This window comes from Cucurbita pepo, chromosome 13, assembly GCF_057944985.1.
Source record: "Cucurbita pepo subsp. pepo isolate OVF chromosome 13, ASM5794498v1, whole genome shotgun sequence".
Classification (NCBI taxonomy): Eukaryota; Viridiplantae; Streptophyta; class Magnoliopsida; order Cucurbitales; family Cucurbitaceae; genus Cucurbita; species Cucurbita pepo.
This window is the reverse complement of record NC_141810.1, coordinates 15,233,784-15,247,823: the sequence shown is the minus strand read 5'-3', so window position 1 is coordinate 15,247,823 and position 14,040 is coordinate 15,233,784. Positions and strand designations below refer to the sequence as shown.

The window sequence follows — 14,040 nt, the reverse complement described above, 5'->3', positions numbered from 1 at the left end:
AACGCAATGTTAAAAGATCACAATCTTCTGATAATAGGGTTTTATTTTTTCCTTTTTTTTTTAGTATCTCCAAACTTCATCAGTTCATCATTGTCAATATTGAACCAATAATGATAATAATCATTGGGAGGCAATAAAAAATAAATGTTCTTACGCTCACAAAAAAAATTTAAAGATGAATGATTAATACATTCGCCATAAATAACCCTAGAAAATAATTTTAAGATTGAATTTGGATATTTAAAATTATAAAAACTAAATTTTGATCATTTAAATATAATTACTAAAATGAATGATATTCAAAATATGGAATGTAACACTAATAGTACAATATTTCTCAGTGTTCAAATTAGATATTACATTCCCATATAAAGAGTAAGAACATTCCAAACTTGTTCATTTTCCCAGAAGAGAGAAAAAATACACCATTTTTGGATGACAAGCTTCTCTGATGGAAGATCATTTCTGTAAGAGTGGAGATGTAACAGAGAGACACACACACACACCAAAAGCAAACGAACTTAGAAGTGGAAGAGGGGTTAGATTTATTAGTTGTTTGTGAGCAATTTATACTACTCCCTTGTTGAGTTGAATCAATTTCCTACCTTTACTTTCAATGGTAAACCAACCATTTTTCGACGGTTTCAACTAATCGAACCAATAAAAAGTTATTGCTCACGACGAATTAAGCCTCGACTCGAGTAACCACTCCGCTATACATGTGTTGCCGTAGGTTTGAAACAATCGATATTGCATAATCCAACCGATCTCACCATGTCCCCAAACCTGCAAGAGAGTGCAATGCTCAAAATTATCAAAAAACTTATGAAAACATGATATTAAGGAAGAAGTTTGGGGAAAAGAAAGGATAGCATAATGACAGCATGTGTTTCAGCTATGAGAAGATCGGTTGGCAGACCGGTCAATACTGTTCCTCGCTTTCTCTGGCTGGTCTAACATCTTTTTAGACCTGTCTCCATTACCACAGTCCATGCTAGTCCTCGGCTTTTCTGTTTGATCAGCACTCGTTATGGTTGTTTTCTCTCTTTGATCTGTGCTGGGTCTAGATTTTTCTCTAACGTCAGTGCTGTTTCTGGGAACGTCGAGCTGGTTCGTGGCTTGTCCAGGTGCACTCCTAGGATGTGATTTCTCGATGGCAGACACGAACTTCTTGAGATGTCTTATGTACTGTGGGTATAGCTCTAAGTCACAGTGGTTCCCTCCTTTAATCCATAAAGGCTCGTACTTTTCTTTACAAAGATCCCAAAGTTGCTTTCCATGGGACCAGTCGACAACGTCATCATCAGTTCCCTACCATGACACGAGAACATACATGTTACCATTTCCATTTGTAAGTGAGTAGCTTCCAAAAATCAATCATGCTACACAAATTCAACCAGTTACTCAAGGCTCAATTTGTTTTCATAGATCAGGCATGCATATACTTCAAAGGAATGAATATGAACAGCAGCAGCAGTTTGCATCCACATCAAGTCCACAATGAGAATTTAAGAAATGTCTCTTTTCTTTTCATTCTAAACTGCAGCATGACATGATTCATACATGAAAATGAAGTATTTTATATTACTGAAGCGATAATGCATTAAGAGAGCAGTAAGATGCAGCAAATTACCGCAATCAACCACAACATTATGTCTTGAAATGGAAGGTATACAAGAATTTGGATGCCCGAACCAGAAGGCATTTCTTAAACTCCCAAGTATTTTCATTCAAGATTGTCTTATAGGTTCTAAATCAAATCAACAGGAATATAACTTTGACACTACGAATAGAAAAAGGGCTTCCCAAGTTGTCCCTAGGCTTCTAATGAGTCCTAGTTTCCACCGTGGGTCTAAAGGCTAAATGTATTGTAACAGCCCAAACCCACCGCTAGTAGATATTATCCTCTTTGGACTTTCCCTTCCAGCATCCCCTCAAAGTTTTAAAACGCGTCGGAGAGGTTTCCACACCTTTATAAGAAATGCTTCATTCCCCTCTCCCAATGGGGGATCTCACATGCATGGCCTAGGAATAACATAAACAAATGGAAGGTAATAAATTGTTTGGGGTCCCGATGGGGGATTTTGTCTGTTTTTTATTTTGCCTTTAAATGTTTCAGAGAGTTGGGAAAAGTCCGCCAAAAGAGCAAAAGACAATGTTGCATGACATAATTTTGAGAATGACAGTACATGGGGTAAGGATTCAGATGTCTATACTTTTGGTTGAGAAAATAATGTCTTAACCAGTCAGGTTGATTGCAAGAGATAACTACACCCCTAAGATTAGATAAGAACCAAAACTTATAGCCTTTTCTAAAGCATTTGAGAATGTAATTTTATGGCAATCCATCAATGAATCGATTAATGTTTGGAGGCTTACTTTCTTACTATCCACATTTTTTAGCATTCAAGATCTTAGTAATCACCAGATGTTCGAAAGGATACTCACATGAATAACAAGAACTGGACAACTGACCAATGGTATTTTGTCAATATTCTGCAACATAGAAAATGGAAGAACGATCATCAAATCCAGTTCCATAACACAAGCTAACAAAATGTAAAATTAGAAATCAATGAATGTAAACCTTATAAATGTCGAACCAGAACGTTCGCTTCACGGGATACATGACTCGAACGCCTGACAAGATCGGACTGTGAAGAACAATGGCCCTCAAGTTAGGTAAACGAGTAGCCAAATCTAATGTAGGTCCACTCCCAACTGATTGCCCATACAAGATGACATCTTCCTCCTTTGCCCCATATTTCTCCACTAGGCATCTATACACAGCTTCAATGTCTGCATAAGTATTCTGCTCACTTGGCTGGATAAAGGGACAATGCCATGAAAAGTTAGCCAAATCCGTTAAACAATAAAGCCCAGACTTCCAAGTTTCTGTCAGAAAATAACTACTAAAAGATAAACAGAGAAAACACGGATCATTTCTTCCTTTTAAGCAGAGCATGAAAAGAAACAGATCATAGTATTCTTAACATAATTTGCCAGTTAATTTTCGTCCTATAATAGAGCAGACAAAGCTAAAAACAATGGCATAGATCCCGAGATTACAGAGATTTTCATCCTCTCGAAAAGTTACTTACAGGATCTGGCAATAGAAAAATAAGATTTCTTACCTTTCCAGTAGATTGGCCATATCCCGAATAGTCGTACCTAAAAGGTAAAAAGAAATTATGTAGAACATGACAAAAGCAGCTTTGTAAAAATCCAGATTCACATCAGTTAAATACAAATGATTTAAACCAGAGGTTCACAAACCCTATCAAGTTGACTCGAAGATGAGAACTAAGCTCCACAAACAAGTCGTACATCTGCCCCAAATCCGCAGCGTTTCCATGGGAATAAAGCAACGTTAAAGTAGCTGATACATTCTTTACATACAGGGCCACGACCTGGTTCCCTCTCTTGGTACTGAGCTTCAAAACGTCGAAGTTTCCCCTTGCCGCTACCTCCGTCATCACCAGCTTCCCGGTGCCGTCCTCCACCTCTTCCACTTTATACGATGGCGGATTCGGCGGAAAGAACGCGAACTTCGCCGCCATGGACGATGTCACCGCCCCCATCTCCACGCAAAAATCAGAGAACCCAATACAGAAAAAGAAAATAACGCTCAGATCATACAAACACACAACACATCCAATACCCCGCCACAATCCCAAATCCCCGTCACGACAAAAACATCAAAACAACGAACAGAGAAGGGGGATTCCGATTGTTTAAGCAGTGGATCGGTGCCGGAAATGTAAAGAACGTTGAAGAAAAAAAAAATCTGGTTTTAGGGTTGGAAAATTGGGAATTTGAGGAGGACGGAACGGGGAAGGTAAATGAAAAAAAAATGGAAAATGGAGGCTTTTTCCGGCGGGGAGCGGGAAGCGAAAGCACGTGCGGGAATTATCGGGAGAGAAGTCGAAGGAGATTGCACGGTAACAGTGATGTGTGAGAAAGAAAAAGTACAGTATCATTCACTGAGGGACACGTGTCCGTTGGGGGTTGCAAATGAATGAGCGGAACACAGAGATTGGGCCGTTATTTTTACTGCGTCACAGCACAGCCTTTTTTGTTTTTTTTTTTTATTCTTTTATTTCTCCTAATTTTTCTTTTTTTAAAAGTCTAATATTATAATAATTTAATTAAATCTATAGATTGATAAATTGTTTGGAGATCGAATTTTTTTAAAAATTGAATTGATTAAAAATATATTTTTTAATTAAAAAAAATGAATTATGTGTCAATTAAATTAATTTATATAGTTTATAAAATAAATTAACAACTGGAGAAGGACACGTGTTTGGTTGTGTTTGGATGGTAGGATAGAGGCTGGCAAATGGCTGTCTTATCCTAGATAAGCTCGCCTCCTACCATTTTTTTTACGATTTTTCATGTCTTGTTCGTTGTTCCAAAATAATAATAAATATATATTTTTTGTTAAATTAAATCTTGTTTTATACATTCTTGAAATTAATAATTTTTAAAATTTATTTATATATTCGATATTAACTTAAATAATGTGTCACAAAGGATTTAAAAATTTAAAAATTAAAAAATCATATTAAACACAATTCACCTTAAAAAAAACCTATTTTAATTTGGATTTTATTTATTTATTTATTTATTGAAGAAATAGGTTCAGGGTGTGGTAAACCTACATCCCATAATTGAAGTAATTCAATTGCCCTAAAAAGTATGACAATTGATTGGAAAAAAAGCTAATAAAACCACATTTAATTGATGTAGCTTGGGGTCTTCAATTTTTTTAAAATAAAAATAAATTGTTCCGATTTTTTTATTCAATAATTCGATAAAAATATTTTTAAAATACTATTTTGGTCCGTATACTTTAACTTTAGCTCATTTTTATACATATATTTTCAATATATTTATTTTAAACTTTATATTATTCAAAGTTTACAAATAAATAAATAAATAAATATATATATTGCGTTTAATGCACAAAATAACAAATTTAATTAAAATTATAGAGTAAGGCAAAAAAATGAAATATTATATTTTAAAATTACATAAATAGCGGACCCACTTGACAAGTGTGAAAATGAGAGCAAACAAGGGTTTGAATAAAAGGAAAAGTGGTCAAATCGTTAATAATTTATTTTAAAAAATGCAGTTGAACTTTCAAAATTATTTAAAAATATCTTTTGACTTTTGGTAAATTTCATTTGCATTTTTAAATTTAAAAATAAAAAAAATATAAATATATACATATATTTTCATTGTTCCAGATTTCAAAATTCAAAAAATAACATTAAAAATTTGAAAATAATATATTATTTAATATATTTGTATTATTTAAAATAATAAAAGCCATAAATTAGAATAAATATCTCGATATTTAATTTTGTTTTGAATTTCAATAAATTCTTGTTAGTTGGCTTATTTTATAAATTAGTATCATGATCTTGGTTTAAAAAAATTAAAAATTAAATGATTATTAAATAGTGCTTTAATAATGAGTTATATATATATATATATAAACGCATGTTAAACAAACGTAGTATATTATCTTAGAACAAGTCTATCAAATAATAAATCAAAGTATTTGACGTGGCGCTTTATGATTGGGTGAGACTTCTAAATTTTTAAATATTACACTTTTGCTATTTAATTTTTTAGTTTTGTTTTTTCATTCAGGATTTTATAATTTTGCCCTTAAATTTGTATTAATTTTCACTTTTAACATTATATATTAATTAATTAAAAGAATAAATTAATTATAATTAAACTAATGATCTTTTTTTTTTTTTTTGTTTTGTCGCTATTAAAATTAATATTTATGATAGAATTGAATGAAAAAATTTGAGAAATTGAAATTTAGACCTAAAAATTTAATATTTTGAGTTGAGAATTAGAATAAAATGAAAATTATGTAAATGTATTTTACTTTATTGTTTTTGAAAATTCATTCAGCGAAATGGTCGCGGAGAAAATCAAATAAGGAGCGGGCGAGTTCTTGAGAGCAACAGGAAGGAAGAAAATCGCCCGAAAATAAGGAACTGGATTCTATTAACATTAGGGGTCCTCCTCCTAATTTCGATGGTGAATTTCTAATCTTCGATCTCTGAGGAAGGTTCTTGTTCATGGCGGTGCCTGATTGAAGGCTCATCTCTGCCGACAAAGTTTCTGATCGGCGTTTTCAGGTTCCATTTGGACTCATACATTTTCGTATTTCATTTGGATCAGTGACTGATTCTCTCTCCTGAGGATCTGATAGAATGAAGTTCGGCTCGATTTTATTTTGTACTTCTGCTTAATTTGAAGTCGTATGTTTGTTCTGGTTTATTGTTGTGTGCCCTTTTGTAGTGTGTTTGGGAGGTGGATTTTGATATCCGAAGTTGAAATGTGCTGTTTAGCCTGAATTTTTTTTGATCTTTTGGAGTGTGCTGCATTCATTAGGGTTCTGCATTTCGTGGTTGATAAGTGAGTTTTATTGGCCATCGCCATGGATGGTCTTGGGGATTCTCAATCTGGGCGTGGAGTTGTTAATTCTCAATCTATGGGAAGTGAGGTTGTTCGTGAAGATAATAGGGTTGCCGATCAAGGATCGCCTCTAAGAGGTGGTGGGAGGAATACTAGTCCATTGGGTAGAGCAGGATCGAGGAACACTAGTCCTTCGAGGCAGAAGGTTATAAAGACCAAACCACGTGGTTTAGATGAGGAAACAGTCACAACCTTCGGTAAAGCAGCTCATCCAGATGTTCAAATGGAAGATAGTATATGGGCAATGCTGCCTGAAGATTTGTTGAATGAGATCTTAGCTAGGGTTCCTCCATTTTTAATCTTTAGGTTTCGTTCTGTATGTAAAAGGTGGAATTCGATACTTCAAGATAGTAGTTTTCTTAAATTTCACGCACAAGTGTCTTCACATGGGCCTTGTCTTCTTACATTTTGGAAGAATTCTCAAACTCCCCAATGCTCAGTCTTCAGCTTACCGTTAAAAACATGGTATAAGATTCCATTCACATTTTTGCCTCCTTGGGCATTCTGGTTGGTTGGTTCATCTGGTGGACTTGTTTGCTTTTCTGGGCTTGATGGGCTAACTTTCAAAACTCTGGTATGCAATCCGCTCACACAAAAGTGGAGGACATTGCCAAATATGCATCATAATCAGCAGAGGCAGCTGATTTTGGTTGTTGATCGGACTCACCGATCATTTAAAGTTGTAGCGACTAGTGATATTTATGGTGATAAGTCCTTACCTACTGAAGTTTATGACTCGAGGCTGAACCGTTGGTTGCTTCACCAGACAATGCCTGCAGTAAATCTCTGCTCCTCGAAGATGGCATATTGTGATTCCAAGTTATACTTGGAAGCACTTTCTCCACTCGGTCTAATGATGTATCGGCTGGACACGGGCTATTGGGAACACATTCCAGCCAGGTTCCCTCGTTCATTATTGGACGGGTATTTGGTTGCTGGTACACAGAAGCGTCTATTCCTTGTTGGTAGGATTGGACTTTATAGCACTCTTCAAAGCATGAGAATTTGGGAACTGGATCATGCAAAAATTATGTGGGTTGAGATTAGTAGAATGCCACCTAAATATTTTCGAGTTTTGTTGAGGTTATCAGCGGAGAGATTTGAATGTTTCGGACAGGATAATCTGATCTGCTTCACATCTTGGAACCAAGGGAAGAGTCTTCTATACGACGTGGATAAAAAAGTATGGTCTTGGATTGCGGGTTGCGCTCTGCAGTCATGTAACAGCCAGGTCTGCTTTTATGAACCAAGATTTGATGCTTCTGTCTTTGTTACACCCATTCTTATTTGAGGCACAATTTTTAGTTCGACTTCTACATGTACACATCCATGTATATCGTTTTGTCAATATTGGATTATTCGGGCATTCGTTTCTTCTGCTGTTTTGCTGGACTAACTACGCGGTCGTAAGCCTAGTAAACCAATTTTGTTTCCAAGATATAGCATTAGTAAGTATAATTTCACCAAGACTTCCGTACATGGATTTAATTTATGTGATAACCTGCATTCAAGGAAATTATGTGGGTGGCATTTGGGAAGAAAGGAAGCAAGTTTGTATTTTCTGATTTGTTGGTTCAGGTTCAGTCCCAGTTATCTCGATGGCGATCAGCTCCGTTGCTCTCCAAGTTCAATCTGATATATTATTGTGAGCTGCTGACTTCAAAGCTCGATTACGACGATCAAGAATGTCAATGCCATTGGCCAAAACTTGCAGCGCCGGGTTTTTTTCTCGGTTACTAGCTGCTCAAATCTCGACCGTGGTGCCTCACGAGATTCTGAACAATCTGATCTTTCAGGCTAACTTCTATAGTTGGAGTTAAACACTGAAACTATTGTTTTGATAATTGCATATATATATATATATAGTCTTCAGAGCTTTTCTCTAATGTAAAAAGAATCATCTATTCAGGACATGATAAAGGACTATTTCTTCAAGTTCAACTGGAATTCTTATACTAAACCAGATATTTTCTCCTTGCTATGTTCTTAAATTTTGTGTTCGTTGGCTTAAAAAGTCTGAAATCTTGAGCTTTTTTTTCTTTCTTTTTTCTTCAACGTAGTTACTGTTATGTCCCAGGGGGTATGCTTTTCATTTCATGAATGGCTTAAAAAACAAACCCTGTTTCCCTTCTGCTTCTGGATCTATTGTGCAGGTGGTCTCTAATTAGCAACAGGAGGAAATTTTCGATGGTAAAGATGATACCACGAGAACTGGTAGAGTTGGTGTGAGATCCCACGTAACGAAACATTCTTTATAAGGGTGTGGAAACCTTTCTCCAACGGACACGTTTTAAAAACTTTAAAAGGAAAACCCAAATAGGACAATATCTATCGGCATTCATTGACATTCATTGACGAGATAGTCATACCAAATTGCATTTGAAAAATTAGAATAAGAAAAACAAGAATGCCAAGGGAAGAATCTTTGTTTTGTATTTAAGAACAAAATGCCCTTCGAACCACTCGCCTTTGACCCTGCCTGCCTCTTGTCGCTTCCTCCAGCACTACAATGCCTACCTTTTATGTATAAATTACCATACCAAGGCAACTACACCTTTTGGCATTTTGGCATGTGTGGGTATTAAATCGATACAATTATTAGCTAACGTTTTAGTTAATATTACTATAGAAATATAAATTGATATTAAAAAAAAAAAACATAGTCATCCCACCCCAATCAAAAGATCAAACCGGAGAAAAAAAGAGAGGAATGTAGAATCGTCTTAAACAGCCTACTCTCAATCTTTACTCAGTGGATTCAATTTCTATTTGTCCTGGGATCCTTTGTCATAGTCTTGATCTAGTCAATCCCCTGTAAATGATCTCGAGATGGAAGGGGGAATGAAAAGCCCCAATCGAGCTTGAAAGACTATAGTGTTCAAACCAAGCAACTTCCTCTCCCTCTTTCTCAATTTATTCGTTTAGATAACTGAACAGAGATGAACAATGCATACAAAAACATCAATTTGCCACGAGGATTGCCATTACTAATCATATTTCAATGCTCAAGTCAATTAGGGTTCGTGTTCAAAGTTAAAACATATTTCATCGTAGCTCTCACACCAACATTAAAAACATTAATTTTTTTTCTTTTTGTTAGAATTGAAAACATTCAATTTTTCAAGCCTATTTGGTTTGGACCAAAGATTTCTGTAGCCTGTTAAATGCTCAAAGAACATTTTTTTAGAGTCTTAAATTAATTAGAAAAGAAAGAGTTAAAAGGAAGTTATTAACAATAAATTTAGTCAAGAAACACAAATGTGAGCGATGAACAGATTTTGGAAAATTTTCAATTGTTCTTAAATTTTCTTTTAACTCGACTAATCACAATATTAGTGGGAGCTCTGAGATTTAAACAATTTTTTTTCAACAAAACGTAGAGCTGAAGATTTGAACCGGTTGTGAATATATATACACACACATATATATGTATATATGTATATATATATATATATATATATATGCCTTCCCACCAAGAACGAATTCTGTAATGTCCCATTCGCCTCCGTTTTCTTTTTGCAACTTGGATCGCTTGCAGTTACATTCTCTAGACTGGGTCTTCTTTGGTCATATTTAGTATTGACCCAAACTGGAAAACGACCATCACAACAACCAAATTCGTCGTCCATCGCTGTTCTTCAACCGGCTAGGCCAGAGGAGTTCCTGTCTTTCGTGGCTTTCGCTTGATTTCATCAAGTTCGCTCGTATTCGCACCTATTCTGGTGTTCTGTAAGTTCTGGTTAATGAGAATTTGGCTTTAACGTAATTTGTAGACTTTTGCCTGGTTACTATGATCGGTGATCGATCAACTTCACTGGAAGTGTGCACAGCAGTGCTATTTGATTCACGGTTCTTGGTTTAGATGCTTCCTCATGTTCAATCAAACAGTGCGCGAATAAATTGATGAGTAAAACTCCTTCGCTAAGTGATCTCTTGTGATACTCTCTGAATTCACCCCCAAATGTTCATCCTTCTCTGAAATTTCTTCCAGTAAAGTAGTCGACATTTGATGAAACGAGAGATTCTACGATTTACATAGCCTACGAATATGAAATGAGATGATTGATTTTATACGGATTTACGAAGCAGAGTAATGATTTTGGTCCTTTCATGTTCATGATATAGTGTACTCATGTTTATTGTCTGTGAATTTTATCATCATTCTTGAATATTGGACTTGGATGTTCTATTTGTCATTGGCCTTTTACATACACATTTTGCAGGTTGCTGATCAGCTAAACCTTTAGCAATCATTGTGCAAGATGTTTTCTATGATTGAATATATTAAGAGATTAAAGAATGGGTCAACGAGCTGATCTAATTATCATTGGCATCTCTGTTGGTTTGGCACTTGGTATTTTGATTGCTATCCTGGTATTTTATGTCATAAGATGGTACAGAAAGAATGTGTATCTTCGGCGAAGTACGAATGAGCGTAGTCTAGGAACTATTCAGATTCGAACAAATGGATTGGACTCAAGTACTGAATTTAGTGCATCTCTTTCTGGTTCTATTGCTTTTCCGGGATCTGAAAAGCTCCATAAGGATTCTTGGTCCCCTTGGAGGAATCATAACCACAAAGACATAGTTGCTTCTGCATCCGGTGTTCTGAAGTACCCTTACAAGTAAGCACAATATTCTTTTTTTGTAATATGGACGTTGTTTTATGCTCAATTATCTGTTTCCCGTACTTGGTCTTTTGCCCATACTTTTCAGGGATATTCAGAAGGCGACTGAGAACTTCACTACTCTTTTGGGACAAGGGTCATATGGTCCAGTATACAAAGCAAAGATGCCCAATGGAGCAGTTCTAGCTGTTAAGGTGCTTGCTTCAGATTCCAAACAGGGTGAAAAAGAGTTTCAGACGGAGGTGAGGGTGTTATTCTGTATTCTTTCCTTACCAATCCGATGTTTCAGTGTAGGATGGATTACGTCTGCTAATATATCTTATTTATAACTTTTTCCCCCTCAAAGGACACTATTTTGTAAAAACCATAGGAGAACGAACTCCTAAACCTAAATATTTTAGAGTTAGATGGTTTTATCAAGTTCTCAAACCACGAATTTCGAAAGACTAAACGATTGAATCCCAATCCCGCTTTGGTGGGCTTACCTCAAGGTGACACCGAAGATCTTTTAGCCCCTTATCGACGTGGAGGAAAGAATAGGACTATTCGGAGGGTGTGGTTGCCAGTGTAGACTAGTTCCTTTCTTTTCAAGATCACCGGGCTAGTGCGGCTCAGGAAAAAAGTTCCCTATCTGTCTTGTCTTGTGAGATTACTCGAGGTGCACGTAAATTGGTTTGGAGACTGGATATTAAGGACCCAGATATTTCTAGGATATTGCTATACTTGTGTAAAGGAAACCTTTTTTAGGATCATTTCTCTGAAAATGGAGGAGAAATTGACGATGAAGTTAACCATTTCTACTTCATAATTTCCTCTCCTTACTATTTCAGTTGCCTTTTATTTTTGTTCACCAGTTATGCCATGAAATTACCCGCGTGAACGCTTTGTATTGACTTTTATTTAGATATCAGGGAACACTTTATACTAATATCCGTTGTTTGGTTTGCTGCAGGTAAGTTTACTAGGAAGATTGCATCATCGTAATCTGGTGAATTTGATGGGGTACTGCATTGATAAAGGAAGCCACATGCTAATTTATGAGTTCATGAGTAATGGAAGTTTGGACAACCTTCTTTACAGTAAGTTCAAGACATCTTTTTATGATTATTGTGTTTGCGGATTCTCTGAAAGTACAATCTTCTGCAAGTCCTCTTGTGAATGTGGAAAATTTGTTTGCATTTATAGAACGAACTGGAAAATTGTTTAGAATAGTTTGCAATTGAAGTGTAAACCAATTTACTTTTTTCTACTTGATTTTCATGTGATACACGTATCAGATTCAGAAAATCGTGTGTTGAGTTGGGATGAGAGGATTCAGATCGCTCTTGATATCTCTCATGGAGTCGAGTACCTTCACGAAGGGGTATTCTAAGTTTCTCATTTTTCCTGTTTCAATGGTGCAAGTGCTGTAGGATTATTCATTTATATTTTCTGGAACAGGCTATTCCTCCTGTCATACATCGTGATTTGAAGTCTGCCAATATATTGTTGGATCATACGATGAGAGCTAAGGTAAGCTTCTAGAGAGCATTCTTTATGGTTTGATATCCCACTCAAGTAATGCAATATTTTGTGGGATGTCGACTATCGACTATCTCTTTCTCAACCTGAGCATAGTTCAAAAGGAAAAGACATATATCATCAACCAAAATTTTAGAGGTTCAAATCCCTATCACTGCCCAATGATTTATAAAAAAAGGCGCTAAATTTCTCTCCCTCCGTGGAGGAACACACATGTGTACAACACCTGCAAAAATGGGGAAACTGCTGAATAAGAATCACTTCTATACATGATCTTCTTTGGTAGTCTAGGAGCCTCAAGTATGTCTGCATATCTGTAGCTGTTAGTTGCACCACTTGGAAATGAATTCTTGAACAGTCCTGTACTGAAAAAGCCTCCAAAGATGAAGTGAGCAAAAGGCTGAGGGAGGCTATAGCATAGGACGAGATGGAAAACTTAGAGATCAATGTAGTATCTAAACTAAAGAATAACTTTGGTCTTGAATCTGTCGCTATTTGTCATTCATCATTTTCATGCACATGTTATAGGTTGCTGATTTTGGGCTGTCAAAGGAAGAAGTTTTTGATGGCCGGAATTCTGGTCTGAAAGGTACATATGGCTACATAGACCCGGCATACATGGCTACAAACAAATTTACGATGAAGAGCGACATCTATAGCTTCGGCATAATCGTTTTCGAACTAATCACAGCCATCCGTCCACAACAAAATTTAGTGGACTACATTAATCTCGTGAGTATTTCCTCCACGTACACAAATGTTCACCTTGAAATGTATGCATTTCATGAGTTCCAAGTACATTCTTGATTCTTAGGCTGGAATGAGCCCCGATGGGATTGATGAAATAATTGATAACCAACTAGCTGGAGAATGCAATCTTGAAGAAGCAAGGAAGCTAGCTCATATTGGTCGTAGATGCTTGCATAAAGCACCAAGAAAACGCCCTTTAATTAGCGAAGTTTCGCAGGCGATATTGAAGATAAAGCAGAGACGACTCGGGAAAGCTAATAACATGTCTCTTGCTAGCATGGATCTTTCAAGAGCTGTGAGCAGAATTGAGGAACAACAGGTGGAATTGAGTAGGATTGCTAGCCTAGCGTGAATCAAATGCTTTTAGATGCCTTTCTTTTTGGCTTTTCCTAATCTTCTTCGCCATTTCCCCAATCTGAAAGAAAAAGAAATCATTGTTGATCTTCGCTTAATAACTTAGGTGGGCGACACAGTTCTTTGTTATATCAAACATTATATGGCAATGGGGAAGCATTCTTTGTTATTTTAATCTTCTAGTATCTTTTAGAACACATTGATATATTAGAATACTCGAAATACGAGAGGATCTTGGATAAATTAGAATTACCCAAGTCATACAAATATCGATCTT

The 14,040-nt window shown here is 36.0% G+C and overlaps 3 protein-coding genes across 6 annotated transcripts; 2 read left to right on the top strand and 1 right to left on the bottom strand.

Moving 5' to 3' along the window:
• Window positions 1-341: 341 nt before the first annotated feature.
• Window positions 342-3,954, bottom strand: LOC111809210 (uncharacterized). Of its 2 annotated transcripts, none has more exons than XM_023695602.2 (6): window positions 3,277-3,954; window positions 3,135-3,171; window positions 2,588-2,824; window positions 2,449-2,496; window positions 882-1,311; window positions 342-786 (listed from the first exon to the last, which is right to left on the bottom strand). In XM_023695602.2, exons 1-5 carry the CDS (start codon window positions 3,579-3,581, stop codon window positions 892-894), a joined length of 1,047 nt encoding a protein of 348 aa, XP_023551370.2. In that variant the 5' UTR covers window positions 3,582-3,954; the 3' UTR covers window positions 342-786; window positions 882-891. The 2 variants fall into 2 exon arrangements, with proteins under 2 accessions (XP_023551370.2, XP_023551369.2); XM_023695601.2 differs by having other exon boundaries at window positions 920-1,311.
• A 1,965-nt stretch (window positions 3,955-5,919) lies between these two features.
• Window positions 5,920-8,486, top strand: LOC111808028 (F-box/kelch-repeat protein At5g15710). Its single transcript, XM_023693801.2, has one exon. The coding sequence runs from the start codon at window positions 6,473-6,475 to the stop codon at window positions 7,799-7,801; it is 1,329 nt and encodes a 442-aa protein (XP_023549569.2). The 5' UTR covers window positions 5,920-6,472; the 3' UTR covers window positions 7,802-8,486.
• Window positions 8,487-9,971: 1,485 nt separating this feature from the next.
• LOC111808553 (calcium/calmodulin-regulated receptor-like kinase 2) lies at window positions 9,972-13,938 on the top strand. 3 transcript variants are annotated; one of them, XM_023694621.2, is made up of 8 exons: window positions 9,972-10,239; window positions 10,734-11,135; window positions 11,227-11,380; window positions 12,091-12,217; window positions 12,416-12,501; window positions 12,579-12,650; window positions 13,188-13,391; window positions 13,474-13,938. In XM_023694621.2, exons 2-8 carry the CDS (start codon window positions 10,810-10,812, stop codon window positions 13,759-13,761), a joined length of 1,257 nt encoding a protein of 418 aa, XP_023550389.2. In that variant the 5' UTR covers window positions 9,972-10,239; window positions 10,734-10,809; the 3' UTR covers window positions 13,762-13,938. The 3 variants fall into 3 exon arrangements, with proteins under 3 accessions (XP_023550389.2, XP_023550391.2, XP_023550390.2); XM_023694623.2 differs by having other exon boundaries at window positions 9,972-10,417; XM_023694622.2 differs by having other exon boundaries at window positions 9,972-10,600.
• The last annotated feature ends 102 nt before the right edge of the window (window positions 13,939-14,040 follow it).

Excerpts from the sequence above, each read along its gene's own strand:
- LOC111809210 (XM_023695601.2), bottom strand. The coding sequence starts at position 3,581 with ATGGGGGCGGTGACATCGTCCATGGCGGCGAAGTTCGCGTTCTTTCCG. Across the intron at positions 2,497-2,587 it reads TCTGGTTCGACATTTATAAG|AATATTGACAAAATACCATT; the intron begins GTTTACATTCAT and ends TCTATGTTGCAG. Across the intron at positions 787-919 it reads GCGAGGAACAGTATTGACCG|GTTTGGGGACATGGTGAGAT; the intron begins GTCTGCCAACCG and ends ACTCTCTTGCAG.
- LOC111808028 (XM_023693801.2), top strand. The coding sequence starts at position 6,473 with ATGGATGGTCTTGGGGATTCTCAATCTGGGCGTGGAGTTGTTAATTCT.
- LOC111808553 (XM_023694621.2), top strand. The coding sequence starts at position 10,810 with ATGGGTCAACGAGCTGATCTAATTATCATTGGCATCTCTGTTGGTTTG. Across the intron at positions 11,136-11,226 it reads GTTCTGAAGTACCCTTACAA|GGATATTCAGAAGGCGACTG; the intron begins GTAAGCACAATA and ends CATACTTTTCAG. Across the intron at positions 13,392-13,473 it reads TAGTGGACTACATTAATCTC|GCTGGAATGAGCCCCGATGG; the intron begins GTGAGTATTTCC and ends CTTGATTCTTAG.